At 50.6% G+C, this 27,804-nt stretch overlaps 3 protein-coding genes across 21 annotated transcripts; all 3 read left to right on the forward strand.

The window, feature by feature from the left end:
* The first annotated feature begins 1,518 nt into the window (after positions 1–1,518).
* On the forward strand, positions 1,519–11,313 carry PSME3 (proteasome activator subunit 3). 4 transcript variants are annotated; one of them, XM_045374783.3, is made up of 11 exons: positions 1,519–1,774; positions 2,445–2,477; positions 2,602–2,664; positions 2,859–2,963; positions 5,429–5,477; positions 5,868–5,980; positions 6,511–6,579; positions 6,725–6,792; positions 6,892–6,946; positions 7,074–7,160; positions 9,569–11,313. In XM_045374783.3, exons 1-11 carry the CDS (start codon positions 1,733–1,735, stop codon positions 9,647–9,649), a joined length of 765 nt encoding a protein of 254 aa, XP_045230718.1. In that variant the 5' UTR covers positions 1,519–1,732; the 3' UTR covers positions 9,650–11,313. The 4 variants fall into 4 exon arrangements, with proteins under 4 accessions (XP_045230718.1, XP_045230719.1, XP_065387691.1 ...); XM_065531619.2 differs by lacking the exon at positions 1,519–1,774 and adding an exon at positions 2,198–2,356; XM_045374784.3 differs by lacking the exon at positions 6,511–6,579.
* A 1,336-nt stretch (positions 11,314–12,649) lies between these two features.
* Positions 12,650–19,413, forward strand: AOC2 (amine oxidase copper containing 2). 5 transcript variants are annotated; one of them, XM_065531618.1, is made up of 5 exons: positions 12,650–14,284; positions 17,190–17,475; positions 17,696–17,825; positions 19,128–19,202; positions 19,294–19,413. In XM_065531618.1, exons 1-4 carry the CDS (start codon positions 12,697–12,699, stop codon positions 19,170–19,172), a joined length of 2,049 nt encoding a protein of 682 aa, XP_065387690.1. In that variant the 5' UTR covers positions 12,650–12,696; the 3' UTR covers positions 19,173–19,202; positions 19,294–19,413. The 5 variants fall into 5 exon arrangements, with proteins under 5 accessions (XP_065387690.1, XP_065387689.1, XP_005584363.1 ...); XM_065531617.2 differs by lacking the exon at positions 19,294–19,413 and having other exon boundaries at positions 19,128–19,293; XM_005584306.4 differs by lacking the exons at positions 19,128–19,202; positions 19,294–19,413 and adding an exon at positions 18,176–18,801.
* Positions 19,306–26,220, forward strand: AOC3 (amine oxidase copper containing 3). Of its 12 annotated transcripts, XM_074019699.1 has the most exons (6): positions 21,335–21,472; positions 22,097–22,236; positions 22,360–22,387; positions 22,532–22,817; positions 23,545–23,674; positions 24,373–26,220. In XM_074019699.1, the coding sequence occupies exons 4-6, from the start codon at positions 22,561–22,563 to the stop codon at positions 24,646–24,648; spliced, it is 663 nt and encodes a 220-aa protein (XP_073875800.1). In that variant the 5' UTR covers positions 21,335–21,472; positions 22,097–22,236; positions 22,360–22,387; positions 22,532–22,560; the 3' UTR covers positions 24,649–26,220. The 12 variants fall into 12 exon arrangements, 6 of the variants coding, with proteins under 6 accessions (XP_005584361.3, XP_005584359.3, XP_045230711.2 ...); XR_012425883.1 differs by lacking the exons at positions 21,335–21,472; positions 22,097–22,236 and adding an exon at positions 19,306–21,037 and having other exon boundaries at positions 23,400–23,674; XR_012425882.1 differs by lacking the exons at positions 21,335–21,472; positions 22,097–22,236 and adding an exon at positions 19,306–21,037 and having other exon boundaries at positions 23,495–23,674.
* The last annotated feature ends 1,584 nt before the right edge of the window (positions 26,221–27,804 follow it).

Genomic DNA, 27,804 nt, shown 5'->3' on the forward strand with positions numbered 1-27,804 from the left:
GTGGGATTTGAGGCACAGGTCTGATTCCAAAGGCCATAGTCAGTCTTTTGTGCTTTACTCCATTTAATTGTGTATTCCCTTCATTCTCCTAGCACTTAGTAGAGAGGCCAGTCTAGGATAAATGTTCAACAGCAAGAGCGACCCCAAAATATAAATCTGATGACCTCTTTTTGCACTTAATCTAGATTGTTTACTAACAACCCTCCTCACCCCCAGCTCACCAGTCTTTGTCTTCAAGACAGTCTCTTTCCTTCCCTAGAGCATTTGCTGCACTTATACGTCTCAAGGCTCTTCTCACTCTTTCCATGCTAACCCCTTTATGTCCTTTAGATCGCAGCTTGTCTCTTGTTCAGAGGCCTTCCTTGGCCATTCGATCTAAAATAGATCTCTGGTATTTTCTATGTCATCCACTTGTTTCCTAATATTTATCAAATTTTGCAGTTACTTTGTCAGTTTACTTTCTGGTGTTTTTCCAATATTATGCCCCATGGGACCAGCAACCTTGAATCTTGTTTGCCTTTGATTTCCCAGAGCTGTGCTGTTCAATACAGAAGCCAGCAGCCACATGTGGCTACTGAGCACTGTACTGTAAATGTGTTATTTTCTTATTGAGATGTGCAGTTAAGTGTAAAATATGCACTGGATTTTGAAGACTTGGTATGAGAAAAGAATGCATAAGATCTCGATTTTTTAATGTTGATTACATGTTGAAGGACTTGGATAAATTGGGTTAAATATATGACTAAAATTTTCACTTGTTTCTTTTACTTTTTAATTGTGGCTACTAGAAGATTTCAACCTACATATGTAACTCACATATTTCTAGAATCTGAGACAGTGCCCTGGCCCATTTTATTGAATGAAATATCCAATGTCGAGAGAGAGATCGAATGAATGGGTGTATGAAGAGGTATAGTCTTAAGCTTCCATTAGGCAAATAGATACAGCACTGCCATAGAAGTTAGGAGATCTGGGTCCTGGCTCAGGATGTACTGGAAACGCCTTGGACAAGTCTTGCCCTACTCTGGGCATCAATTTGCCCATTAGGTAGTTGATCTTTGAGGTCCGGAAGCTTACGACAGTCAGTTGGCAGGGAAATGTACCAGGAAAGCTTGGTACAACCGCACTTGTGTTTTTCGCTCTAGCCTAAACACTTGAGCCTGGCAAACGGGCAGAGGCAGCGGGAATCAGGGACTACACCCCGAACCCAGTACCCGGGTCCCCGACTTCCCCGAGCCTACGTCACTGGGGCGCGACGGCGCTGTCCCCGGGACTGCAGCGACTGAGGTCCCTTCGGTGAAGGCGAGTTCCGGGCCAACAGAGAGGGTCGCACCGTTTCCGAGTCTTTCGGAGGCTCAGTTTTCAGCGCACCATTCCCCACAGCTCTCCTTTTTACTTCACCCCTACCCAACGGGAGGAGCATCCAAACCCGAGTCTCATCGCGGCTGCGCAGCGCACGTGCACAGCCTCGCAGGAGTCTCGGCGATTGGCTGTGACGCAGTTTCCGGCGTGAGCGGCGAAAGCCGGGAGGGCGAGCGAGAGAGCGACCAGGCAGCAGGCTGCCGGCGGGCGGGCGGACGGCACGGAGGGAGGGAGCAAGCGAGCAGTGAGTGAGCCAGCGAGGGCGGCCGGGTCCCGAGGTCAGCCGAGATTTCTCAGGTCCCTCCGGCCCCCTCCCTGGAGTCCACAGCGCCTCCGGTGTCCAGCGGATCGGACACGGCCCGGCCCGGCCATGGCCTCGTTGCTGAAGGTGGATCAGGAAGTGAAGCTCAAGGTAGCGGCACCGGTCCGGCCTTTTTGCCCCTCGCTTTGATCCCCCAGCAGTCTGACTGGCTTCCTACTCCCCATGTCGTCTTTGTCTCCCTGGGGATACCAGCTCTGAGCTTCCGCTCAACTCAGCCCAGCCCCCAACTCCCGGGGTCGGCTTCGCGGGAGGGGAAAATATAGGATGGCTTTCTGTACCGCGTCTGATGATGGAGAGTCCCGGGGACACCTCCGCGGACACGTGTTGGACTCAGGGCTTTAGGCCAGTGACAGCTGGAAATCCCCCAGCCCAACAACGTCCCTGGACACTGCCCCTGCCCTTGGTGGCTGGCCTGCCTGGTATCATAGGCCAGGTCTGGGTGGGGGTTGGCACGTTTGTGAGCTCACATCTTTCCTAACTACCTGTCTTTTGTCTGCTTATCAAATTCAGACAGCTTCAGACACAGGAGGGAGGGAGGGGAGAGGAGAGAGGAGACAGGCAGGTGCTGCCCTCAAAGCCCTGCTTTCTTCTCCTGAGATGGAAAAATGGATCCTCAAAAAAATAAAGTATTTGCAGTCTGGGGGCCTCTCAGCTTCTTATTACAGTTACAAGGTGAGGGAAAGACAGTTGGATTTGGGATTCTCTATCCTGCTCTTACCTCTGTCCCCAGGTACTGAATTGCTCTCTTTGTTAATTTTAGGTTGATTCTTTCAGGGAACGCATCACAAGTGAGGTGAGTGAAATAAATAGAAAAATGAGTGTTGGTTGAGAGTTTCCCAAAGAGGAGATATCTGTAGAGAGAGAGAGAGAGACCTTCCCACAGATATTAATTCAGCTGTATTTTCCCTCCTCCTTAGGCAGAAGACTTGGTGGCAAATTTTTTCCCAAAGAAGTTGTTAGAACTTGATAGTTTTCTGAAGGTGAGAGACCCTTTTCTTTCCTCAAATTCCCCTATTTTTTTGGCCCTGGTATTACTGTCAACTGGAACTAATTGTGTGTTGATTCTTCTTTTTATTTTTTTAAACTGTAAAAGCGCTTTCATTTCTTGCTCTTCAATCAAATACTTCTTTGTTCAGCTTGAAAAGATTAATGTTTTGGGGTGGGTGTCTTTCAGGAACCAATCTTAAACATCCATGACCTAACTCAGATCCACTCTGACATGAATCTCCCAGTCCCTGACCCCATTCTTCTCACCAATAGCCATGATGGACTGGATGGTGTAAGTGTCCTATATTTATCTTTGTGTTCTTGAGCAGTAGGTCCTCTGTCCTCTGTTTCCTTGTCAGTTTAAGATGTACAGAGGCAACAGTGGGATTTGGATCTGGGAACTAGGACTGTTACAGACATGATGACTCTAGTATAGTTGTTTTATTTCTTATTTATTTATTTATTTTTGAGAAAGGGCGTCACTTTTTTTTGCCCAAGCTGGAGTGTAGTGGCGTGAGCACTGCTCACTGCAGCCTGGACCTCCCAAACTTAAGTGACCCTCCCTCCTCAGCCCGCCAAGTAGCTGATACTACAGGAGTGTGCCACCATGCCCAGCTGATTTTTGTATTTTTTGTAGAGACAGGGTTTCACCATGTTGCCGAGGCTGGTCTCAAACCACTGAGCTCAAGTAATCCACCCGCCTCAGCCTCCCAAAATGCTGGGATTACAGGCATGAGTCACTGCACGAGGCCTCCGGTATATTCCTTTTAGACCCTGAGTTTCATTTACGATGTGAAGTGAATGTGCTAATGCTACTCTCAGTGTTAGAGTGAGTTTCAAATAAAAGAGAACTAGCTTTGGCCAGGCGCGGTGGCTCACACCTGTAATCCCAGCACTTTGGGAGACTCAGGTGGTTGGATCACGAGGTCAGGAGATGGAGACCATCCTTGCTAACATGGTGAAACCCCATCTCTACTAAAAATACAAAAAATTAGCTGGGCGTGGTTGTGGGCGCCTGTAGTCCCAGCTACTCGGGAGGCTGAGGCAGGAGAGTGGCATGAACCCAGGAGGCGGAGCTTATAGTGAGCCGAGATAATGACACTGCACTCCAGCCTGGGCAACAGAGCGAGACTCTGTCTCAAAAAAAAAAAAAGGAGAGAACTAGCTTCATCAGGTTACCTGGTTTTTCCCATGGTTCTGAACAAGACTTAACTTTGTTTCTGTGTCTTGATAAGTGTTATGGGATATGAAGTTCTTGCTGTGTAACTGCAATCGCTGTTTTGCTGTACATCTTTAACAGCTAGTCCTTATCAGTCATGTGTCCGCATGCTGCTATAACACTGATGATACTGAATTGTTGTCTGTAGTACCGCCTCATTGACAGAACTTGTACGTCTGGAAGGCAAGAACTACCTTTTTTTTTTTTTTTTTTTTTTTTTGAGACAGTCTCACTCTGTTTCCTAGGCTGGGGTGCAGTTGCGCGATCTCAGCTTCCTGCAACCTCCCCCTCCCGGTTTCAAGTGATTCTCCCACCTCAGCCTCCATGTAGCTGAGATTACAGATGCGCGCCACCAAGCCCAGCCAATTTTTAAATTTTTAGTGGAGACAGGGTTTCACCATGTTGTCCAGACTGATCTCGAACTCCTGACCTCAGGTGATCCACCCGCCTCAGCCTCCCAAAGTGCTGGGATTACAGGCGTGAGCCACCGTAGTCGGTCGGCAGGAACTATCTTAATCTTTGTATTCCCAGCACCTAGTGTTGATCCTGGTCCATAGCAATTGCTGAATGCATGGTTGTTGACTGAATAATGTGTTCCTTTGTGGAACCAGAAGATTTGTACGTATTCCCTTAATTATCTTCCCTGCTTTGATAGGTTCTTTTTTCCTATTCCTTGTAATACTTAATATGTTGTATTTCTGGAAAGATTGGTCTTCCCAACTACAGCATAATTTGCTTTGTGGCAAGAACCTTTTCTTTCTTTTTCTGAGGGGGGACAGAGTCTCACTCTGTCACCCAGGTTGGAGTGCAGTGGCACAATCTCAGGTCACTGCAACCTCAAACTCCTCGACTCAAGCGATCCTCCTACCTCGTCCTCCCAGGTAGCTGGGACTACAGGCACATGTGCCATCACGTCCAGCTAGTTTTTGTATTTGTTTGTGGGGACAGGGTTTCCCTGTGTTGCCCAGGCTGGTCTCGAGCTCCTGGGCTCAAGCAATCTACGTGCCTTGGCCTCCCAAAGTGCTGGGATTACAGGCATGAGCCACCGCGCCTCGCCTCCCAAGAACCTTTTTTTTTTGTTTGTTTGTTTTTTTGAGACAGTCTCGCTCTGTCGCCCAGGCTGGAGCGCAGTAGCCGGATCTCAGCTCACTGCAAGCTCCGCCTCCTGGGTTTACGCCATTCTCCTGCCTCAGCCTCCCGGGTAGCTGAGACTACAGGCGCCCGCCACCTCACCCGGATAGTTTTTTGTATTTTGTAGTAGAGACGGGGTTTCACCGTGTTAGCCAGGATGGTCTCGATCTCCTGACCTCGTGATCCACCCATCTCGGCCTCCCAAAGTGCTGGGATTACAGGCTTGAGCCACCGCGCCCAGCCCCAAGAACCTTTTCTTAAAGCTTTATGTGTACTTAGGAAATTGTGCAGAAATTAATAACACAAACTATGAGGCTGAGGAAGGGATTAAACTTGCTTGGAGGGTATCTTGTGATGGACATGTGGGTGTCAAAAGAAGGCTCATCCCTGCCTCTTTGTATCCTTAGCCCACTTATAAGAAGCGAAGGTTGGATGAGTGTGAAGAAGCCTTCCAAGGTAAGAGGCACCCTTACCTTACCTCTCCTCACCCCACCCCTGACTTGCAACCCTGAGAAGCAGGTGGATCTAGTTCTCCCGACCAGGAGGCAAGATCTGATCTCACTTCCCAGAGGTAGCATTCCCAGCTCCTCCAAACATGCTTGTTATTTAGTGCTCTTAACCTGGTTTTCCAATAAACAGAGGGTTTAAGACTTTTGTCATGTTTCAGATGCTCATCTGTTGTTCTTTTGTTCCACACATTCTCGTTGATTCTAATAGTGGTGTCTTGGTAGGATTGTGACAAAGGCAGAGGTCATAGCATCTGATAGGTATAGGAAAAATGAGAGAGAGACGGGATGCTGTGTCCTTCCCTCTTCCCTGATCATTTGACCTTCATATCTCTGCCAGGAACCAAGGTGTTTGTGATGCCCAATGGGATGCTGAAAAGCAACCAGCAGCTGGTGGACATTATTGAGAAAGTGAAACCTGAGATCCGGCTGTTGATTGAGAAATGTAACACGGTGAGGCACAGGCTAGTGACCTATGGGCCGGCCCCAAGTACCCCCCGTGAAGTGCAAGAAACAGTGGATGTACGGGTGGTATGGGAATTGGCAGACTAGATTTTTTTGTGGTTTTTTTTTTTTTTGAGATGGGGTCTTGCTCCGTCACCCAGGTTGGAGTGCAGTGGCGCCATCTCGGCTCACTGCAACCTCTGCCTCCTGGGTTCAAGCGATTCTCCTGCCTCAGCCTCCTGAGTAGCTGGGTTTACAGGTGCCTGCTAACACACCCGGCTACTTGTTGTGTTTTTAGTAGAGATGGGGTTTCACCATTTTGGCCATGGCTAGCCAGGCTGGTCTCGAACTCCTGACCTCAGGTGATCCACTCGCTTCAGGCTCCCAAATTGCTGGGATTACCGGTGTGAGCCACTGTGCCTGGCCAGACTAGGTATTTTGGCTTCTGTGTTCCTGGCATCTGGCCCCAGCCGTCTGAATTGTGTACTTAATGGCTTCAGCCTTCAGGCAAAGGTCCTCATATATGTTTTGACCTCCAGGTCAAAATGTGGGTACAGCTCCTGATTCCCAGGATAGAAGATGGAAACAACTTTGGGGTGTCCATTCAGGTAATGTACTTGAATTACGAACTGGGAAGAGCGGCTTGGGAGATACTCTCATCTCCCCTGCGTTAGCTTTTTTTCCTTTCTCCTTGGGGCTGCTGTGGATGTCATGGAAGTGGCTTTTGATGCACCTGTTGTTTGTTTGTTTTAGGAGGAAACAGTTGCAGAGCTAAGAACTGTTGAGAGTGAAGCTGCATCTTATCTGGACCAGATTTCTAGGTAGGGCTGCTTGGGCTTGGCCGAGGCATTGGGGGCTGATGAGGTGGTGGGCACCATCAAGGGTCTCCTGCAGCTTCCTCCTCTTCTCTCTCCTTTCAGATATTATATTACAAGAGCCAAATTGGTTTCTAAAATAGCTAAATATCCCCATGTGGTAAGTAAGTGGTTTGTGGCCTGAGGGTGGAGGTGGCAGGATAGTGAACAGTGACTGTTACTGGGAAGGAGCTATCTGGGAACAGTTGGGCCTTGGGGACTAGCTTTTTCCTCTACCCTCCTTGCAGGAGGACTATCGCCGCACCGTGACAGAGATTGATGAGAAAGAATATATCAGCCTTCGGCTCATCATATCAGAGCTGAGGAATCAATATGTGAGTAACCTCAGTCCTTGTATAGTTGCTGTGGCTTCACTTAGTTCTGTCGAGAGTATTCTTGAAATTCTCTGAAGGGCTGAGATGAAGGTCTGAGGTAAAATTAGTAGACTAAATTCTGTTCATCAACTGAGTGTTGAGAACCATGAAGTCCTCTAGCGGGGTTTCTCTCTTCTTTCTGCCTGAGAGGAGGGGTGTGCCGTACAGTATGGTTAAGATATCGGTGTTAGAGTCAGACAGACTTAGGTTTGCAACCAGGCTCTACCTGTATTGTGTGATCTCGAGCAAATTGTTTAAGCTCAAACTTCAATTTCTTCTTTAAAATGGGACTGGGGCCGGGCGCGGTGGCTCAAGCCTGTAATCCCAGCACTTTGGGAGGCCGAGGCGGGCGGATCACAAGGTCAGGAGATCGAGACCACAGTGAAACCCCATCTCTACTAAAAATACAAAAAATTAGCCGGGCGCGGTGGCGGGCGCCTGTAGTCCCAGCTACTCAGGAGGCTGAGGCAGGAGAATGGCGGGAACCCGGGAGGCGGAGCTTGCAGTGAGCCGAGATCACGCCACTGCACTCCAGCCTGGGCAACAGCGTGAGACTCCGTCTCAAAAAAAAAAATAAAATAAAAAAAAAAAATAAAATGGGACTGGGCTGGGTGCAGTCGCTCATGTCTGTAATCCCAGCACTTCAGGAGGCCAAGCCAGGTGGATCACCTGAGGTCAGGAGTTTGAGACCAGCCTGACCAACATGGTGAAACCTTGTCTCTACTAAAAATACAAAATTAGCTGGGCGTGGTGGCACATGGCTGTAATCCCAGCTACTTGGGAGGCTGAGGCAGGAGAATCACTTGAACCCAGGAAGTGGAGTTTACGGTGAGCCAAGAGCGTGCCATTGCACTCCAGCCTGGGCAACAAGAGTGAAACTCCGTCTCAAAAAAAATAAAAATAAAAATAGGCCTGGTGTGGTGGCTCACGCCTGTAATATCAGCACTTTGGGAGGCCGAGGCGGACATATCACTTCAGGTCAGGAGTTCGAGACCAGCCTGACCAACATGGAAAAACCCTGTCTTTACTAAAAATACAAAAAAAAATTGGCGCATGCCTGTAATCCTAGCTACTTGGGATGCTGAGGCAGGAGAATTGCTTGAACCCGGGAGGCGGAGGTTGCAGTGAGCCGAGATTGTGCCTCTGGACTCCAGCCTGGGCAATAAGAACGAAACTCAGCCTCAAATAAAAATTAAAATTAAAAAAATAAAATGGGACTGAAGAGGCCGGGTGTGGTGGATCACACCTGTAATGCCAGCACTGTGGGAGGCTGAGGCAGGTAGATCACATGAGGTCAGGAGTTTGAGACCAGCCTGGCCAACATGGTGAAACCCCATCTCTACTGAAAATACAAAAAATTAGCTGGGCATGGTTGGTGGACCCCTGTAATCCCACCTAATTGGGAGGCTGAGGCAGGAGAATCGCTTGAATCTAAGAGGCGGAGGTTGCAATGAGCCAGGATTGTGCCACTGCACTCCAGCCTGGGCAACAGGAGCGAAACTCCGTCTCAAAAAAAAAAAAAAGAAAAGAACTGAAGAGTACCTACTCACAAAATTCATTCAATTTTAAAATAAGTGAGATAACACATTGAAGAACCTGGTACAATTCTTACTATGTTAAGTGCACAATACCTGTTAGTTGCTACTAGACACTTGGGGCCTCAGAAATACCCATTTACACCCAGTTGAAGTATAAGAGAGGTGGTGCTGCCACCCTGAATGCAGGCTCAAGTGAGATTAAAATTACAGTAAGTCGGCCGAGCACAGTAGCTCACATCTGTAATCCCAGCACTTTGGGAGGCTGAGGTGGGCATTTCACGAGGTCAGGAGATCGAGACCATCCTGGCTAACACGGTGAAACCCCGTCTCTACTAAAAATACAAAAAATTAGCTGGGCGTGGTGGCGGGCACCTATAGTCCCAGCTACTTCGGAGGCTGAGTCAGGAGAATGGAGTGAACCTGGGAGGCAAAGCTTGAAGTGAACCGAGATCGTGCCGCTGCACTCCAGCCTGGGTGACAGAGCAAGACTCTGTCTCAAAAAAAAAAAAAAAAAAAAATTACAGTAAGTCCTCACCTAATGTTGTCCATAGATTTTTACAAACTGTGACTTTAAAAATGATGTATATCAAAACCAAGTTTTTTTAATTAACATTGTAACAAAATGATGTTATTTAAATCCAGGTTATTTGAGGACCTTCTGTACTTGATTTGCTCATCTGCTTAAAGTCGCAGTTACTAAGAACCTATTGGTGACATTAAGGGCTTACTGTATGCAGATGATTGCTTGGGGATTTGTAGAGGGGTCTGTCACTTTCTTGGTGAGGTAAGGGTTGTACAGATATGTGATTTCCCTGATCCTTCTTCTCCCAGGTCACTCTACATGACATGATCCTGAAAAATATCGAGAAGATCAAACGGCCCCGGAGCAGCAATGCAGAGACTCTGTACTGAGGCCAGGGCCAGGGCCAGGGGACTCTGTGAGTCTGGCTCAAGACCGACATTGCCTTGGTTTGTTACATGACTATCGTGATGGGGAAACTGGCTGGAAATAGTAATCACACCTCTCTGTTTTTAGTTAGAGTCTAATGAAACTCTCATCTAGTTCTGTGATGTGTTTACCTCTTTTTTCAGGCCTCAGGAACTCTTCTATTTCCTTCCCTAATACCCCACACCCAACCTGTCGTAATTTCTGGAGAACTCCAGGTTTGTGTGTGCAGGATGTTGGCACAAAAATACTTGTGTTTTCACTCTCCTCCTCTCTCCCTCCTGTGTCTTGCGCTGTATGTTTTCTTCCTTTTGATAATTAGTTGGTTAAAAGCTGAAGGGAACCGGAAGGAAAGTGCTAGGTGTTTTTTAGGAACTAGGGTGGTGGGGGGATGAACTTCTCTTCCTCACATGAGGTTACTGTTTCTTTCCTCTGTGGGGCATTGGATCCTTCCACAGTTGCCCTGGTGATGACTTCGGGCTTTGCATCTGTGTACATCCCACCTTGAATCTTGATCATGACAAGAAACACGTTAGGCCTTCAGTCAATTCCCAAGCTCCTTCCGATGTTTTTATAATGGGCGTTTTCACATGCACGTATGTGTATGTACGTATACACCCATACAGACATGCACACACACACTCCTACTCCATTAGCTAACATACCCTCCCTCTCCACAATCCCTGTCATGTACCTTTCAGGAGGTGATGGTTGTCTTAGTTGTCATCTACCCAAACAAACGTCCTGGGCCCGTCCTTCCTCCTGATACTGTAGCCTCTTGGTACCCAGGGTGAGTTGGTGGAGAACAGAGAGATGAGAAGCAGAGGGCTTGGGGAAGGCCTATTCCTCTCTGACTCAGCCCTTTTTGGCATTATTGCAAAAGCTTGACTCCTGGTTGCCTTTTCCCAGCCAGTTGTCAGTTGGGGTGAAGATGTCTGCAAGTATGAGGTCTGGACGCTGCTGCTCATGTTGGGCTTTCCTTTTGGGAAATATTTCTCTTATTTATAGTGTTGGGCTTCTGGGGAAAGCAGTCATTGGTGTGTATGTGTATGTGCACGCACACACATACATATACACGTTTGTGTATGTGGAAATGCACTGGGCAAGTCAAAACTGTAGAAGAGTTGCCTCCTGTCTCTCGAATCTTCCAGAGATACCACTTAACTGTTAACAACTTTTGTGTTAATCCCCGTCAGCCCCCAGCTCTTTTATTCTACCATGGCTGGAGAGTTGATACCTGCAGTCAGCCTGCCAGTAACTCTTAGTGTCTGTTTCTGACTTATTCTTCCTGTCTCTGTCTTCCAACCCCCAATAATATTTCCACCTGGGATGCATCATTTGTACTCCCGATACTCTGTAGAGAAGGAGTCAGGATGCTGTCTTCCCACGAATAGTACTCAGTAACAAACCAACTGCATTTTAGTTGGGCAGTGCTCCCACCCACCCTCCAGATCCCTTCCAGCTAAAACCCTTCCCCCTTCCCTCCATGTGTTTCTCAGTTCCCCGTTCTGTTTGTTGGATTGTTCCACTGCCCCTCCTCCTCACCCTACCACCCTTGGATCGTAATGTAAAATTCTTTTACCATGTCAAGAAATTATTAAAAATACAGGTACTTTGACCTCTTTCTAAAGCCGCAGACCCTGGTGCAATGCTCTGGTGGCTAGGGACGTACTCATGCTTGCATTTGTGCACACTCGGACACCCACCTCCATGGACACCTGGCCACCCTGTTGTGTGTCCTTATGCCAGTTGAGCTGAATCTTTTCCCCAGTATAGTGGAAAGACTGAGGCTTCTGCCTACTGAGCTAGGGTGGGTGCTTTATTTGTGTTCAGTCTGAATTATGGGAAAGTTAGCTCTTCCCAGACCTAAGCTGCCTTCTTTCCCTACTTTCAGAAGATCCTAGTTCCTTCTTCCTGAGTGATACCGTGAGCTGCCAGTAGAGGCTGCTATCGCTCCATGTGTAAGGAATGACCTGGTTCAAGGCATGTCCTGCCCAATCATTTTCTTTACCTTATACTAATTCTCCCTGAATAATGTCTTCAGTTTCTTGAGGAGACTCATAGTTTTGGTTTTCAGATTACTTGGAGGGCTGCCTAGGAATCGATCTCCCTCTGAAATAAAAGTTTCCTCAACTTGCACCTTGCAAGTAGCCTTCTGATTTCCAATGATCCCCTCGTTGTCTCTGTGAAAAGAGTTTAAGGTCTTGAACAATGGAGGAGCAGCTGCTCTGTTCTGTTTCAGAGATGACTACCAAAAGCTAGTGGTTTGTGAGTGCCTCCCCTGTGCCAGGCTCTTAAGTACCTAATGTGCATGATCACATTTAATCTTTAGGAATCTGTAGGGTAGTTGTATCTATTTGTTACAGATGAGGACACTGAGACTCAGGATAAGTATTTCTGCTAAGGTTACACAGCTGAGGGAACTGGGATTGGTGGACAAACCTGATTACTAAGCCCAGGCTCTCAGCCACTCCACTGGATGGAAAAGGCCTGACTACAAATCAAGGGCTTGGCATTAGGCAACAGGTAGAATTCAGTGCTTACTGCTGAACATGGCAGTGAATCCTGGAGTTGTTGGGATGCAGTTCCTGCCAGGAGGTAGGAAAATGGACAGCTCAGTGCTTGCATGCAGGCTGCAGAACTTAATTGGGCATCTGAGGTTTGTACTCTTCCTGAGACCCATTCCGGGTGGAAACTGGAGGTTAGCATTGTTAACCCAGATTCCCTTTCATCTGGTCTAAATGGTGAAAATCAGTAGTTGGTACTGACTGCTACCAGTGGGAGTTCAGGGGCAATGAAGAGGCTATGCATGTGGAAGCAGTGCCTTGGGCCAAACCACAGGACAGAAAATTGGAACAGAATTACATAAATCAAGGTCAGAAATTTCCTGCCCAACCCATGGGGTGGAGTTTTCTCCATTCCTCTCCATCCTAGTGAATATAAACCCCGACTTGATGTCAGTAACTGGAAGGAGCGGCTGTTAGAACTCTGATTTCAGCTCTCAGCATCCACTATGCATCTCAAGATAGTCCTGGCGTTCCTGGCACTGTCCCTCATTACCATCTTTGCCCTGGCCTATGTTTTGCTGACCAGCCCAGGTGGTTCCAGCCAGCCTCCCCACTGCCCCTCTGTATCCCATAGGGCCCAGCCCTGGCCACACCCTGGCCAGAGCCAGCTATTTGCAGACCTGAGCCGAGAGGAGCTAACAGCTGTGATGCGCTTTCTGACCCAGCGGCTGGGGCCCGGGCTAGTGGATGCAGCCCAGGCTCAGCCCTCCGACAACTGCATCTTCTCAGTGGAGCTGCAGCTGCCCCCCAAGGCTGCAGCCCTGGCCCACCTGGACAGGGGGAGCCCCCCACCTGCCCGAGAGGCACTGGCCATCGTCCTCTTTGGTGGACAACCCCAGCCCAATGTGAGTGAGCTGGTGGTGGGGCCGCTGCCTCACCCCTCCTACATGCGGGACGTGACTGTGGAGCGTCACGGCGGGCCCCTGCCCTATCACCGTCGCCCGGTGCTGAGAGCTGAGTTTACGCAGATGTGGAGGCATCTGAAAGAGGTGGAGCTACCCAAGGCACCCATCTTCCTGGCTTCCACCTTCAACTACAATGGCTCTACCTTGGCAGCTGTGCATGCCACCCCTCGGGGCTTGCGCTCGGGGGACCGAGCTACCTGGATGGCCCTCCACCATAACATCTCAGGTGTTGGTCTTTTCCTTCACCCCGTGGGGCTGGAGCTACTACTGGACCACAGGGCCCTGGACCCTGCCCACTGGACTGTCCAGCGGGTCTTCTACCTTGGGCACTACTATGCAGACTTGGGCCAGTTGGAACGGGAGTTTAAGTCTGGCCGGTTGGAAGTGGTTAGAGTTCCTCTACCTCCACCAAATGGAGCTTCATCCCTGAGGTCTCGGAACTCTCCAGGTCCTCTTCCGCCTCTTCAGTTCTCACCCCAAGGTTCCCAGTACAGTGTGCAGGGAAACCTGGTGGTATCCTCCCTCTGGTCATTTACCTTTGGCCATGGGGTATTCAGCGGCCTGAGGATTTTTGATGTTCGGTTCCAGGGTGAGCGAGTAGCCTATGAAGTCAGTGTCCAGGAGTGTATGTCTATCTATGGTGCCGATTCACCCAAGACGATGCTGACTCGCTATTTGGATAGCAGCTTTGGACTTGGCCGTAACAGCCGAGGCTTGGTGCGGGGAGTGGACTGCCCCTATCAAGCCACGATGGTGGACATCCATATATTAGTGGGCAAAGGGGCAGTCCAGCTGCTTCCGGGGGCTGTGTGTATATTTGAGGAAGCCCAGGGACTGCCCCTCCGAAGGCACCACAATTACCTTGAAAATCATTTCTATGGTGGTTTGGCCAGCTCAGCCCTTGTGGTCAGGTCTGTGTCATCTGTGGGCAACTATGACTACATTTGGGACTTTGTGTTGTACCCAAACGGGGCACTTGAAGGGCGGGTCCATGCCACGGGTTATATCAACACAGCTTTCCTGAAAGGGGGAGAGGAGGGCCTCCTCTTTGGGAACCGTGTGGGGGAACGAGTGCTGGGAACGGTGCACACACATGCCTTCCACTTCAAGCTGGACCTGGATGTGGCAGGTGAGTGCTAAGGGATGAGGGCTTGGGGGTGGGGTCAGGTGGGGTGGAGGGAAGGGAAGGGAAGGGAAGGGAATCTCCCAGGTCAAGCTCAGATAAGTGGCAAGAGCGGGGTGTTCCAGCACCACAGCTCTAGTGGCAACAGGACAGGGACTGTTTAAGCATATTCAGTGCAGTCAGTCTGGTACTGGGCTACTGGGTATCTGGCAAAAGGTGAAAAGGGTTCCCCTGCCTAGCCCCTCTGACTTCCTGTGATTGTGAAATCAGTTTAAATGTAATGGCTGGGCATGATTGCCTGAGCCTCAAGTGACACTGGGTGGGTGAACTGGCCCAATGGGGCTGGAGTTGGAACACTTTGCTTCTTGCTAATTCTGAGGGTCAGTGAGGGTGGGGAGGGCAGGGTCCTGAGCCGAGGTCAGAAGCAGTCTGTTCAGAGTCTTCAGGGTCGGGGTGGACCTGGGGCTTGGGAAGGGGAGGGTACCAAAGCTGGGGTTGCTCCCCATGATAGGGCCACTCCTTGTCAGGAGGGTCATCCCATTCCTGTCATCACTGTTGACTCATGGCAGGCACACAGCTTGCTGCAAGTATGGAAAGAGATTTCTCAAGCACAAAGGGCTCAAAGCACACAGAGGACTTGCTGTTCCTGACGGACTTTGTCAAGGACAGAAAGGAACTTACAGACTCACAGACTTTTAGATCCACAAAGAAAATTAGAAACTCACCAGACCCTCCCCATTTTAAGGGAAACTAAAGAGGGTGGCGGGAGATGGGATAGGAAATGACTGCCCAGGTATAATGCAACATAAACTAGTATTTCTTGTGAAATGTTTTCTTATCCTCAAGTCTAAAGACATGGCACGTGCATGCCTGCGTGTGTCTGTGTGCATGCCCTTGCACTTGTGTTCGCAGTGGCGTGGAGGGTAGGGAGGACTAATAGCATGATTGAAATGATCATTTTTTAACTAGATTACTCTTTGACACACTTGGATTTTGACTTGTCTTCTGATTGGAAGTTTTTTTCAGCATCTTTGGCATTAAAGAGCCTTGTTTTGGGAAGTAACATTTATTGGACTCCTAGCATGTGCAGCATGGGCTGCTGCTGTGGGCCAGAGAGGCTGTGTCAGGCACCAGCGCACAGGATGGCTGCAGAGGCACCAGTTTCAGTGCAGTCCCTCCTGTGCCAGGCGCCTTCATATAGGTCTCGTTGAAAGGAACTAACAGTCCAGACCTGCAGAAAGTGTATGACCAAATGCTGAGTTAGGCGATGCAGGTTATGGATGCTGTAGAATTCCAAGGAGCTCCCAGACAAAGGTATGAATGTGCTCGCTTCTGAAAAAGACTGACAGTACTGCCCACCTTGCTGAGATCGAAAGTGAAGCCTCAGAGCTGGGAGGAGTATGCAGGGGACCATGGGAAGGGATTGGGTTTTCTTTTTTGGAGGCAGAGTCTCACTCTCACCCAGGCTGGAGTGCAGTAGTGCAATCACAGGTTACTGCAGCCCCAACCTCCTGGTCTCAAGCAATCCTCCTGCCTCAGCCTCCTGAGTAGCTGGGATGACAGGCACACACTACCACACCCAATTTTTTATTTTTTTTTGAGACAGAGTCTCACTCTGTTGCCCAGGCTGGAGTGCAGTGGTGCAATCTCAGCTCATTGCAACCTCCACCTCCCAGGTTCAAGCGATTCTTGTGTCTCAGTTCAAGTGATTCTTGTGTCTTGGCCTCCAGAGTAGCGGGGATTACACGCGCACACCACCACACCTGTTTTTTTTTTTTTTTTTTCTTTTTAAGTAGAGATGGGGATTCACCATGTTGGCCAGGCTCGTCTTGAACTCCAGTCTCAAGTGAGCCGCTCGCCTTGGCCTCCCAAAGTGCTGTGAGCTACCATGCCTGGCATTTGTTTGTTTTTTTAAGTTTAAAAAAATTTTTTTTTATTTTTTAAAAAGGCAGTGTTTCATTCTGTTACCCTAGCTGGTCTCCAGCACCTGGGCTCAAGGGATCTGCACCACCCTGCCACCAGCCTCCCAAGTTGCAAGCTGCCACACCTGGCTCCGGAGTCAGTTTTTCAACTTGCTTCTCCACGACAAGTATCATTATCCCTTTCATAGTTAAACGAATGTCATCAGTCAGCTGCATGTGCTTTTCTGTTTACTGGGCACAGCCATAGAACAGCTTTAATCATGCCCAGTGTAGGGATTCAGAAAGTGAATCAGAGAAGCAAATTGGTCCAGGGACTGTTTGGTAGTCCAGTGCTAATAGAACTTTCTGCAGTGATAGAAATGTTCTGTGCTTGTGTTGTGGCTCTAAACAGTAGCCACTAGCCATGTATGGTAACTGGGCACTTTAAATGTGGCTAGTGTGACTGAGGAACTGATTTTTTTTTCTTTTTTTTTTTGAGACAGGGTCTTGCTCTGTTGCCCAGGCTGGAGTGCAGTGGTGTGACCTCAGCTCACTGCAACCACAACCTCCTGGGCTCAAGCAGTCCTCCCACCCCAGCTTCCCAAGTAGCTGGGACCACAGGCATGTGCCACCATGCCTGGCTGATTTTTTTATTGTTTATAGAGTCAGGGTTTCACCACGTTGCACAGGCTGGTCTCAAACTCCTGGGCTCACGTGATCCACCCGCCTCAGCCTCCCAAAGTGCTGGGATTGCAACTGTGAGCCACCTCAGCTGGCCCTGAATTTTAATTTTCATAGCCACGTGTGGCTAGTGGTTACCCTATTGGACAAGGCAAGTTGGAAGAACACAGGAACTTGCGCTTGCCCAAACCTGGCTCCCAGCACAGTGTGCTCTGATGCTCTCTCTGCCTTTTGTCACGCCAGTGCAGTGGACATCATGTGGAAGACAGGGACCTGGCCCAGAGACCTTACCTGGTGTGGAACTCATCTCCCTTCCCTCCCCCTGGCAGGGCTGAAAAACTGGGTGGTAGCTGAAGACGTGGTGTTTAAACCTGTGGCCGCCCCCTGGAACCCGGAGCACTGGCTACAGCGCCCACAGCTGACTCGGCAGGTCCTGGGAAAGGAGGACCTGACAGCTTTTTCCTTGGGAAGCCCCTTACCCCGTTACCTCTACCTGGCTAGCAACCAGACTAATGCCTGGGGTCACCAGCGCGGGTACCGAATCCAGATCCACAGCCCCCTTGGCATACACTTACCCCTGGAGAGTGACATGGAGAGGGCCCTCAGCTGGGGGAGGTGAGGAGGGCCCTGGCCTGGGTGGAAGGAAAGGACTGCCCCTCACCTACCCCAGCCCTTGGAGACAAACTCCCTGCCCATGGCTACCTGTACCTCCCCTCAAACCCAAGTTAGATACATGGTGGGAAATGGTCTCACACAGAATCGGATCTAAGGGACTTCTGGGCCAGGAAAGGCACCTGACATCTTCCAACACCACCTTCTTACGATTCCTGGTCAGATACCAGCTTGTGGTGACCCAGAGAAAGGAGGAGGAATCACAGAGCAGTAGCATCTATCACCAGAATGACATCTGGACTCCCACAGTCACCTTTGCTGACTTCATCAACAATGAAACCCTCTTAGGAGAGGTTGGTTGCCCTAGGGACATAGGAAAGGGACACCTGTGGGCATGGTGTATTGGCTGCCCAGCCTCTGGCCAGAGGTTAGAGGGAATGGCCGATTTCCAGTTCACAGATTCAGAGGCCATGGAGTTTTCTGATGACCAACACTTGTCATCCCTCCTGGAGTGAGATTAGCTCTGGGACACTGGCTCCCCCTCTCCCCGCATAGCTGCTTACATAGATTGTGCCATGTGTTGTATGGGCATGAGACTAGGCAGAGTGGAAGCCAGGCTGAGACTGCAGGCTGGGATTGTGGCTGAATGGTGGTTCTTTGGGTCTTCCTTCCATAGTCCTCCAGCTCCTCCCTCTTCCTGCAGGATCTGGTGGCTTGGGTCACAGCCAGCTTCCTGCACATTCCCCATGCCGAGGACGTCCCCAACACAGTGACTCTGGGGAACAGAGTTGGCTTCTTGCTCCGACCCTATAACTTCTTTGATGAGGACCCCTCCATCTTCTCCCCTGGCAGTGTCTACTTTGAGAAGGGCCAGGATGCTGGGCTCTGCAGCGTCAATCCTGTGGCCTGCCTCCCCGACCTGGCAGCCTGTGTCCCGGACTTACCCCCTTTCTCTTACCAAGGCTTCTAGTCCTGAGGGTGTGGCGGGGGGGATGGTTAGGCACATGTACCTTTCCCTGTTTCTACTTCTGTTCCTGGTGTTTTTCACACCTGCTCCCCAGATTCCCCACCCTTCAATGTTTCTCTCACATGAAAACCCCATTAGTCCCTTTGGTTAATTTTTACTTCCTGTTCATCTCTAAAATGTTAAATTATAAAAATGATTTAAAAATATTCAAACAAAAATACCACAAATCCTACTACTCAGAAAAAAGTAGTGTTCACATTACACCAGACATCTTTTTATGCATGTGCATTCAAAAGGAAGAGTAGATAGAATTTTGTAAAACAGATGTTATATGTAATTTATAATAAAAAGTATTAGAGGAATTTTACTTGAATTTATTATTTGACCTTTTAAGTAGCTAGAGTCCCCTGGAGCATACTAAGGACTCTGGCCAGGGAAATTAGCAGTGGGGGACAGAGGGCAAGGGAGATAGACCTGGCCAAGGAATTTTGTTTGGAAAGCTGAAGGGGCAGGGGTGGGGGTCTTTGAAAGGAGAACAATAGTTTGAAGTTACAGGAAAACATCTGGCCCTGACTAAGTGCAGGGTTGGGGAAGAAGCTGGGCTGAGGGGAAGAGACGCTGCTCTGCGCAGATCCTACTCCTTCCCGGTGCTGCATTATCTTGAAATCTTCCTTCCCCTTCCCCCTAGCCCCAACTCTCCCCAACTCCAACCCTGACCCAGAAAGGAGTCTGATTTGGAGCCTGGAAGACAAAACCATGTAAGGTCTGTGGAAATCACAGCTGCTCAGACCCGCCTCCAACCCCAGCCACCCCGCCCCCTTGCCCCAGCCTTCCTGTGTCCTTCCCACCCTTAGTCCCAGGCATCTGACTACCGGGAACCTCAGCCAGAGTCCGGGAGCCCCCCCCCCCAGTCCAGGAGCCAACAGAGCCCCCGTCGTGCTGGCGTGAGAATACATTGCTCTCCTTTGGTTGGATCCACTGCCCCGCTTCATGGGAAAATGAACCAGAAAACCATCCTGGTGCTCCTCACTCTGGCTGTCATCACCATCTTTGCCTTGGTTTGTGTCCTGCTGGTGGGCAGGGGTGGAGATGGGGGTGAACCCAGCCAGCTTCCCCATTGCGCCTCCATATCTCCCAGTGCCCAGCCTTGGACACACCCTGGCCAAAGCCAGCTGTTTGCAGACCTGAGCCGAGAGGAGCTGACAGCTGTGATGCACTTTCTGACCCAGCGACTGGGGCCAGGGCTAGTGGATGCAGCCCAGGCCCGGCCCTCGGACAACTGTGTCTTCTCAGTGGAGCTACAGCTGCCTCCCAAGGCTGCAGCCCTGGCTCACCTGGACAGGGGGAGCCCCCCACCTGCCCGGGAGGCACTGGCCATTGTCTTCTTTGGCAGGCAACCCCAGCCCAACGTGAGTGAGCTGGTGGTGGGGCCACTGCCTCACCCTTCCTATATGCGGGACGTGACCGTGGAGCGTCATGGAGGCCCCCTGCCCTATCACCGACGCCCCGTGCTATTCCGAGAGTACCTGGACATAGACCAGATGATCTTCGACAGAGAGCTGCCCCAGGCTTCTGGGCTTCTCCACCACTGTTGCTTCTACAAGCGCCGGGGACGGAACCTGGTGACAATGACCACGGCTCCCCGTGGTCTGCAATCAGGGGACCGGGCCACCTGGTTTGGCCTCTACTACAACATCTCAGGGGCTGGGTTCTTCCTGCACCCCGTGGGCTTGGAGCTGCTAGTGAACCACAAGGCCCTGGACCCTGCCCGTTGGACCATCCAGAAGGTGTTCTATCAAGGCCGCTACTACGACAGCCTGGCCCAGCTGGAGGCCCAGTTTGAGGCCGGCCTTGTGAATGTGGTGCTGATCCCAGACAATGGCACAGGTGGGTCCTGGTCCCTGAAGTCCCCTGTGCCCCCGGGTCCAGCTCCCCCTCTGCAATTCCATCCCCAGGGCCCCCGCTTCAGTGTCCAGGGAAGGCGAGTGGCTTCCTCACTGTGGACTTTCTCCTTTGGCCTCGGAGCATTCAGCGGCCCAAGGATCTTTGACGTTCGCTTCCAGGGAGAAAGACTAGTTTATGAGATCAGCCTCCAAGAAGCCTTGGCCGTCTATGGTGGAAATTCCCCAGCAGCAATGATGACCCGCTATGTGGATGGAGGCTTTGGCATGGGCAAGTACACCACGCCCCTGACCCGTGGGGTGGACTGCCCCTACCTGGCCACCTACGTGGACTGGCACTTCCTTTTGGAGTCCCAGGCCCCCAAGACAATACGTGATGCCTTTTGTGTATTTGAACACAACCAGGGCCTCCCCCTGCGGCGGCACCACTCAGATCTCTACTCCCACTACTTTGGGGGCCTTGCAGAAATGGTGCTGGTCGTCAGATCTGTGTCCACCTTGCTCAACTATGACTATGTGTGGGATATGGTCTTCCACCCCAGTGGGGCCATAGAAACCCGATTCTATGCCACGGGCTACATCAGCTCAGCATTCCTCTTTGGTGCTACCGGGAAGTACGGGAACCAAGTTGCAGAGCACACCCTGGGCACGGTCCATACCCACAGCGCCCACTTCAAGGTGGATCTGGATGTAGGAGGTAAAACATTTTGGTGGGGAGAAGGCTTCTGGAAGAAGGGCTGAAAAGTTGTTTCCATTTGCTTTGGGTTTTGTGTAGATTATCCCATAAAGGAAGATGTGGATTTTTGTGCTTCCCTTTTTGCTAGATGGGAGAGAGTTGGCAGCTGAGTTTTATTTGGATCTTAGCTCACTGGCTGGGTGCAAAGCTGCAGCCTTCCTCCACGTGACCTCATCAGAAGATCTTGGGAAATGGCCAAGCTCAGGGAGGAGGCAGGATCTGGGCTAACAGGGTTCCCATTGCCCTCTTCCCTCGCTTGTACTTATATGGGCTCCGCTGCTGGGAGCAGCCTTCTGTTTGTCAGCTCATTTCTGTGCCTGGCCTGTGGTGCTGGTGTGTTGGAGGATCTCTTTGCATTCTACCAAGTCCCTGGCGTGTGCAGGTCCGTCATTCCAGGTTGTACATTTCCTTTGGAGGTGGACCCTCCTCCTCCCTGATTTTCCTTCTTTCTCTGGTCACAATTCACAATCCATGTGAGGGTCACATGGAGCCTGTAGAGCATTCTGGATAGATCCTGGAGTCTGGTCACAGAGAGCCAAGGCTACATGATGGCTTGAAGTCTTCATCTTTGTCTTTTCACTGTCCTTCCCCACATTGAGTCAGTCACCAGGTGTTTTTTTTTTTTTTTTCTTTCTATTCTGCACCTGCAGTATCTCGCTGGGTCACACTGCCATGCCCTGCAGGTGCCAGCCCTCTTTCTGCTGTTTCCGCTCTTGTTGCTCTCAGATCCAAGAGCCATTCTGCACCCAGAGGGCCTCCCATCCACACCAGCCTGCCTTTTACTCAGCTCTCACATTCCTCATCACCTGTGGGATCCTGTCCGCAGAAGCCCCTCCAAACTCTTTCTTTCACAGTGCAGCTCCAACCTGCCTTGCCGTGCTCTGCACAACTATACCCACATACTCCATGTCCGTGGACACGCACTTCACACGTTATAGTCAGGCATCCTCTTGTTTGCTTATGTTTTGTCTCTGCTTAGAATGTCCTTCCATGTCATCTCTTCTGGTAATATCCTTTAAGGCCAGGCTGAAAAGTTGCCCGGAAGGGCCCCCTTTTCCTGCCTGCAAGTGTATTCCTGTGGCCCGGAAGCTGCCTAGGCCATGCTCCTCCCACAGGACAGGCCAGTCAGTGGTTTGCCTGTCTGCGTGGAAAGCGAGAGGGTAAGGATGATGTTCATTCCTCTCTATCCCCAGGGGCAAGCACAGTCCTCTCTGCTAATGAATGTTGAAAGAATGAATGAGTGAAATGGAATGAAATCCCTGATGAAATATTTTAATTTATAGGTCCACAGCTTTGGCTGAAGGATTGGAGGTATCTTGGGGAGAGGGAAGAAAAGCAGGGGCACACTCAGTTCTGGGCTGCTCTTTGGCCCCCAGTCTGAAGCCAGGTGGAGGCAGAGTCCAGAGGGGCCAGGGTGGTTGCATGACAGGCCCTCCCCCATCCCACCCTGAGCAGGACTGGAGAACTGGGTCTGGGCCGAGGATATGGTCTTTGTCCCCATGGCTGTGCCCTGGAGCCCTGAGCACCAGCTGCAGAGGCTGCAGGTGACCCGGAAGCTGCTGGAGACAGAGGAGCAGGCCGCCTTCCTCGTGGGAGGCACCACCCCTCGCTACGTGTACCTGGCCAGCAACCACAGCAACAAGTGGGGCCACCCGCGGGGCTACCGCATCCAGATGCTCAGCTTTGCTGGGGAGCCGCTGCCCCAAAACAGCTCCATGGCGAGAGGCTTCAGCTGGGAGAGGTGAGTGGTGGGCAGTCAGAGAGGAGGGGGGCAGTGAGAGTGGGAAAGGAGTGTTGGCGGACACTCAGCTCACCCTGTATGTGAGGGGAGAGATCTCTCAGGAAGATTTTTCTTTTCTTTTCTTTTCTTTTCTTTTCTTTTTTTTTTTTTTTTGAGATGGAGTCTTGCTCTGTCCCCCAGGCTGGAGTGCAGTGGCGCCATCTCACTGCATCTTCCACCTCCCAGTTTCAAGCGATTCTCCTGCCTCAGCCTCCCCAGTAGCTGGGATTATAGGCATACGCCACCACACCTGGCTAATTTTTGTGTTTTTAGTAGAGACAGGGTTTCACCATGTTGGCCAGGCTGGTCTCGAACTCCTAACCTCGTGATCCACCCGCCTTGGCCTCCCAAAGTGTTGTGATTGCAGGCATGAGCCACCACGCCTGGCCAGAGGTTTTTCTAGTTATCCGAAGAAACCATGATGGGCACATTTTCCCCTTGGAGGCTAAAGCCCAGGAGTGAGAACTCTCTTTTGTTTTGGATGGGAGAGGGGTTGTGCTGTGAAATGGCTGGGGATAAACAGGAGGACTTGACCCCCTTTAGGGTGTCGTCGGGGATTCTGTAGCGCCGAGTCAGTTGTGTCAATGCAGTTGGGGAAGCTGAGCTCTGAGCACTCAGTTCCCTTTCGTCACAATCAGGCAGCAGGATGGGGTCAATGGCCATGGAGGCCTGACCAGTGCCTCCCTAGGTACCAGCTGGCCGTGACCCAGCGGAAGGAGGAGGAGCCCAGTAGCAGCAGCGTTTTCAATCAGAATGACCCTTGGGCCCCCACTGTGGATTTCAGTGACTTCATCAACAATGAGACCATTGCTGGAAAGGTCAGCTGGCTGGGACAGAGGGCACAGGATGAGCCTTACTTTCTCTTGGGAGGGTCCCTGAAAACCACCTGCACTTCTCAGGGGTGGTGCTGATTCCTGCCTTCTGCACTTCAGTAGGTCTGATCACTATCCTTTGAGGGAACCTTTCTGAGCTGGGTGTCCGTATTCAGACGCTGAGTGAGACCCTGGGCCTGTCCTTGAGATCTTAGAGCCCTCTTAGTTCCAGTTTCATGGACTGAGTCCTTTCTAGGCTCCAGGACTCAGGAGGGATGGAAGTTACCAACGAAAATGACATCTCCTATATCTGAAGCTTCTCCCATTCCTGACTTGAATTTCACAGTGTTGGCCTAGTTCTGCCTCCCAAGCGCTGGTTCTCACTCCTCCACCCTTCTTCCCTCAGTTGTGGGGAACTCTTGGAGAGTTAGGAGAAGAGGAGCTGAAGTAGCCTGTGGGTATCACCCTCTGGGGGTAGGTAGGCAGTGGGCGATACGATGGGAAATGTCGGAGATGGAGGCTGCAAGCCAGGGACAGGGAGGCAGGCGTTCCTAATATGAAATGGACTACTTATGCTTTGACTTCTATCCAGTAGGAAAAAATGTTTAAAGACTCATGATGCTTGGGCTGGTGAGCTGAATCCCTACCAGGGCATGTCCTCAGCAAAGCCAGACCTCGTGACCCTCTTTCTTCTCCCCTGCTAGGACTTGGTGGCCTGGGTGACAGCTGGTTTTCTGCACATCCCACATGCAGAGGACATTCCTAACACGGTGACTGTGGGGAACGGCGTGGGCTTCTTCCTCCGACCCTACAACTACTTTGACGAAGACCCCTCCTTCTACTCTGCCGACTCCATCCACTTCCGAGGGGACCAGGATGCTGAGGCCTGTGAGGTCAACCCCCTGGCTTGCCTGCCCCAGGCTGCTGCCTGTGCCCCCGACCTCCCTGCCTTCTCCCACGGGGGCTTCTCTCACAACTAGGCGGTCCCTGGGATGGGGCATGTGGCCAAGGGCTCCAGGGCCAGGGTGTGAGGGACGGGGAGCAGCTGGGCACTGGGCCGGCAGCCTGGTCCCCTCTTCCCTGCGCCAGGACCTTCTTTCTTCCACTGCCCTGCCTCGAATCCCCTCTATGCCAGGAGCCTCCTGACCCTGTGATGCCTGACACAGGGGACAGTCAGCTTTGTTGATGCCAGCTGTGCTGAGTTCCCATCCAGTGAGGCCAGGGCATGGCCCAGCCTGGAACCATGGCTGAGGGCTTCCCTAGACGGCTCCCTTTTTTGCTCTCTGGCTTTCCCAAATCTTTTCAGGCCATCTCTAAGGACTCTAAAAGGGGGTTATTCCCTGGAGACCCCAGGGTGGGGTTGCCAGTCCTGCAAGTCCGTAGCTGAGCTGGAAAGGACGCTTCTGCTCACGTTCCCTCTCATCCAGGTCTCTTCCTTCTTGTCTTCCTTCCTCTCGCCTACTTCCTCCTCGTCCTGTTCCTGCCTTCTCTTCTATCCTGCAATTTCTCCCGAATCCTGAGGGGATATCCCTGTGCCCCAGCCCCTGGTGCTCCCCCAGCCCGCACTTCTCAATCAACTTCAGTCTCCTCTCCAGCCCTGTGGAAGTCTCAAAGATGCAATGGGACCCCTAATTGGAGGCCAATCCCTGTGTGTCGTTCCCTTGCGTCTGTTGCTTATTGGGAGTAGGAGTTGCTCCTACCCCTGTCCTGGGGCTGGGTGTGTTTCAGGACAGCTGCCTCTGTGCATTTGTGTCTGCCTGCCTCATGCTCTCTAGAGGAGGATGGTCATCGTGACAGCAGCAGCTCAAGTTAGCATTTCAAGCGATTTTGTGGGTGCAGTGATAATGAAGAATGGGTATTTTGTACCAGGGCTCTATATTCTGCAACAACCTGCTTGGGAGGCTGGAGTGGAAACCAAGCGTGGGCATCAAAGATGAGGAGCCAAAGCCCCTAGAACTCTGGCCACCCAGCCAGGAGGGACTGTCCAATCACATTCAGGATTGCAAATGAGCTGGGCCCTGGGTGAGGTGGGGGTCTGGCCTAAGGGGGAGGGGCCTGGTGTGGGTGGGGCGGGGCCTGGCCTGGTCCAGGCTTGGGCTCCGTACCCGTCACTGCTGTCCCTCCTGAGGTCTGGATTGGGGATGAGGACAAAGAAATAGCAAGAGATGAGAAACAACAGAAACTTTTTTCCCTAAAGGATTGGTTAAATCAGTTCTGATACAGCCTTACAATACAATAGTATGCAGCTGAAAAATAATTGTATGCCTTTATATACTAATATGTAATAATCTTCAAGTGAAAAAGGCAAGCCACGGAAATATGTATAGTGCACTTCCCATTTGTGTTTCAGAAAGGAGGAGAATATAAATACATATTTGCTTATGTATACCTATTCAGAATAAATGGATAACGCTGATTACTTTTGGGAGGGGAACCAGGAGGTTGAGGACAGGGGAGGGAAGGGTCTTAACACTTATACCCTTTTGTACATTTTGAATTTGGAACCATGTGACTGTATTACCTATTCAAAATAAACAATAAATGGGCCCAAACAGGAACTGACTTTTTTTTTTACAGATACTTTTTTTTTTTTGGTGGAGAACAGGTTGGGGGTAGGGTAAAGTGGGTTAAGGAATAGGACCAGGGATGAAATTTTCTCCACTTCTTGAGACCCAGAGAAGCAAGTGTGGCCTCTAGTAACTTCTTTTACCTTCTCATGCTTGTACATTTTTGAGGAAATGTTAAACCTCGGTTAATTCCCTGACACACACCCCATGCCGGCCCTTTCCCTCTCCTTCTCTTTCTCTCTCAGTGAGGGGCACTGAGAAGCAGTGAGGAGGGGGGACTTGGAGGGGGGACTTATGCTTGCCAGAAGCCCAGGCCAGGGCAGGAGGTAAAGTGCAGGAAACACATTCTGGATGCCACTCAGCTTCTGACCAGAAAAAGACCAGAATATGTTCTAGGAGCTCCAGCATCATGGAAGCTTCTGTTACCTTCTGTCTGTTCTGCCCCAAGCCCAAGTTCTGCCATAGGTCAGTGGAACAGTGGATGGGGAGGAGTCAGTGAGCTGGAGAGAAATGAGGCTCTAAAGAACAGGGAGAAAGCCTTCAGTAAGGAGCAGGGGGCCTGCAATGGCGTATTAATTCATAATATGGCCAGGAGCAGAGGCAGGAGTGAAGGAGGACGGGGAGAGACGGAGAGAAGGGCAGACTCAGGACAGATGCAGGAGAAAGGTGGATGCTATGGCCTGATGAGGCGTGGATGCAGGCTTCATAATCCCTTTAACTTGAGGACCTGAACTTCTCCTTTCTTTTATTTTTATTTTTTTATTTTTTTATTTTTTTGAGATGGAGTTTCACATTTGTCACCTAGGCTGGAGTGCAATGGTGCACTTTTGGTTCACTGCAACTTCCACCTCCTGGGTTCAAGCAATTCTCCTGTCTCAGCCTCCTGAGTAGCTGGGATTACAGGCACCTGCCACCACGCCCAGCCAATTTTGTATTCTTGGTAGAGACAAGGTTTCTCCATGTTGGTCAGGCTGGTCTCAATCTCCTGACCTCAAGTTATCCGCCCGCCTTGGCGTCCCAAAGTGCTGGGATTACAGGTGTGAGCCACAGCGCCTGGCCCCCAGTTACTTCCTAAACACAAAATCAATAGGAGCTCCTGGCCGCCTACTTTCTGGACCTCTCAGTGGCATTTGACAACACCAGCTGTCGTCTCTTCTCAGAACTCTCTCCCATCTTGACTCCCTAACATTGTCCCCTTTTCATCCATATTTGTTTCTTCTCAGTCTTCTCAGGCTCCTTGACCTCTGCTCCCCTCATCTACTCATGGATCCCCAAGCTCTTGCGTTTTCTAGGGCTCTGTCCTTGGTCCTCCTTTCTCCTCTCTCTGGAAGTCCTCCCTGGGTGATCTCAGCCCTCCCTCCCTTCCTTCCTTCTTTCCTTCCTTCCTTCCTTCCTTCCCTTCTCTCTTTCTTTCTTTCTTTCTTTCTTTCTTTCTTTCTTTCTTTCTTTCTTTCTTTCTTTCTTTCTTTCTTTCTTTTCTTTCTCTCTCTCTCTCTCTCTTTCTTTCTCTTTCTTCTTTTCTTTTTTTTCCTCTTAAGACAAGGTGTTGCTCTGTCACCCAGGCTGGAG

This window comes from Macaca fascicularis, chromosome 16 (assembly GCF_037993035.2).
Source record: "Macaca fascicularis isolate 582-1 chromosome 16, T2T-MFA8v1.1".
In the NCBI taxonomy this organism is placed as follows: Eukaryota; Metazoa; Chordata; class Mammalia; order Primates; family Cercopithecidae; genus Macaca; species Macaca fascicularis.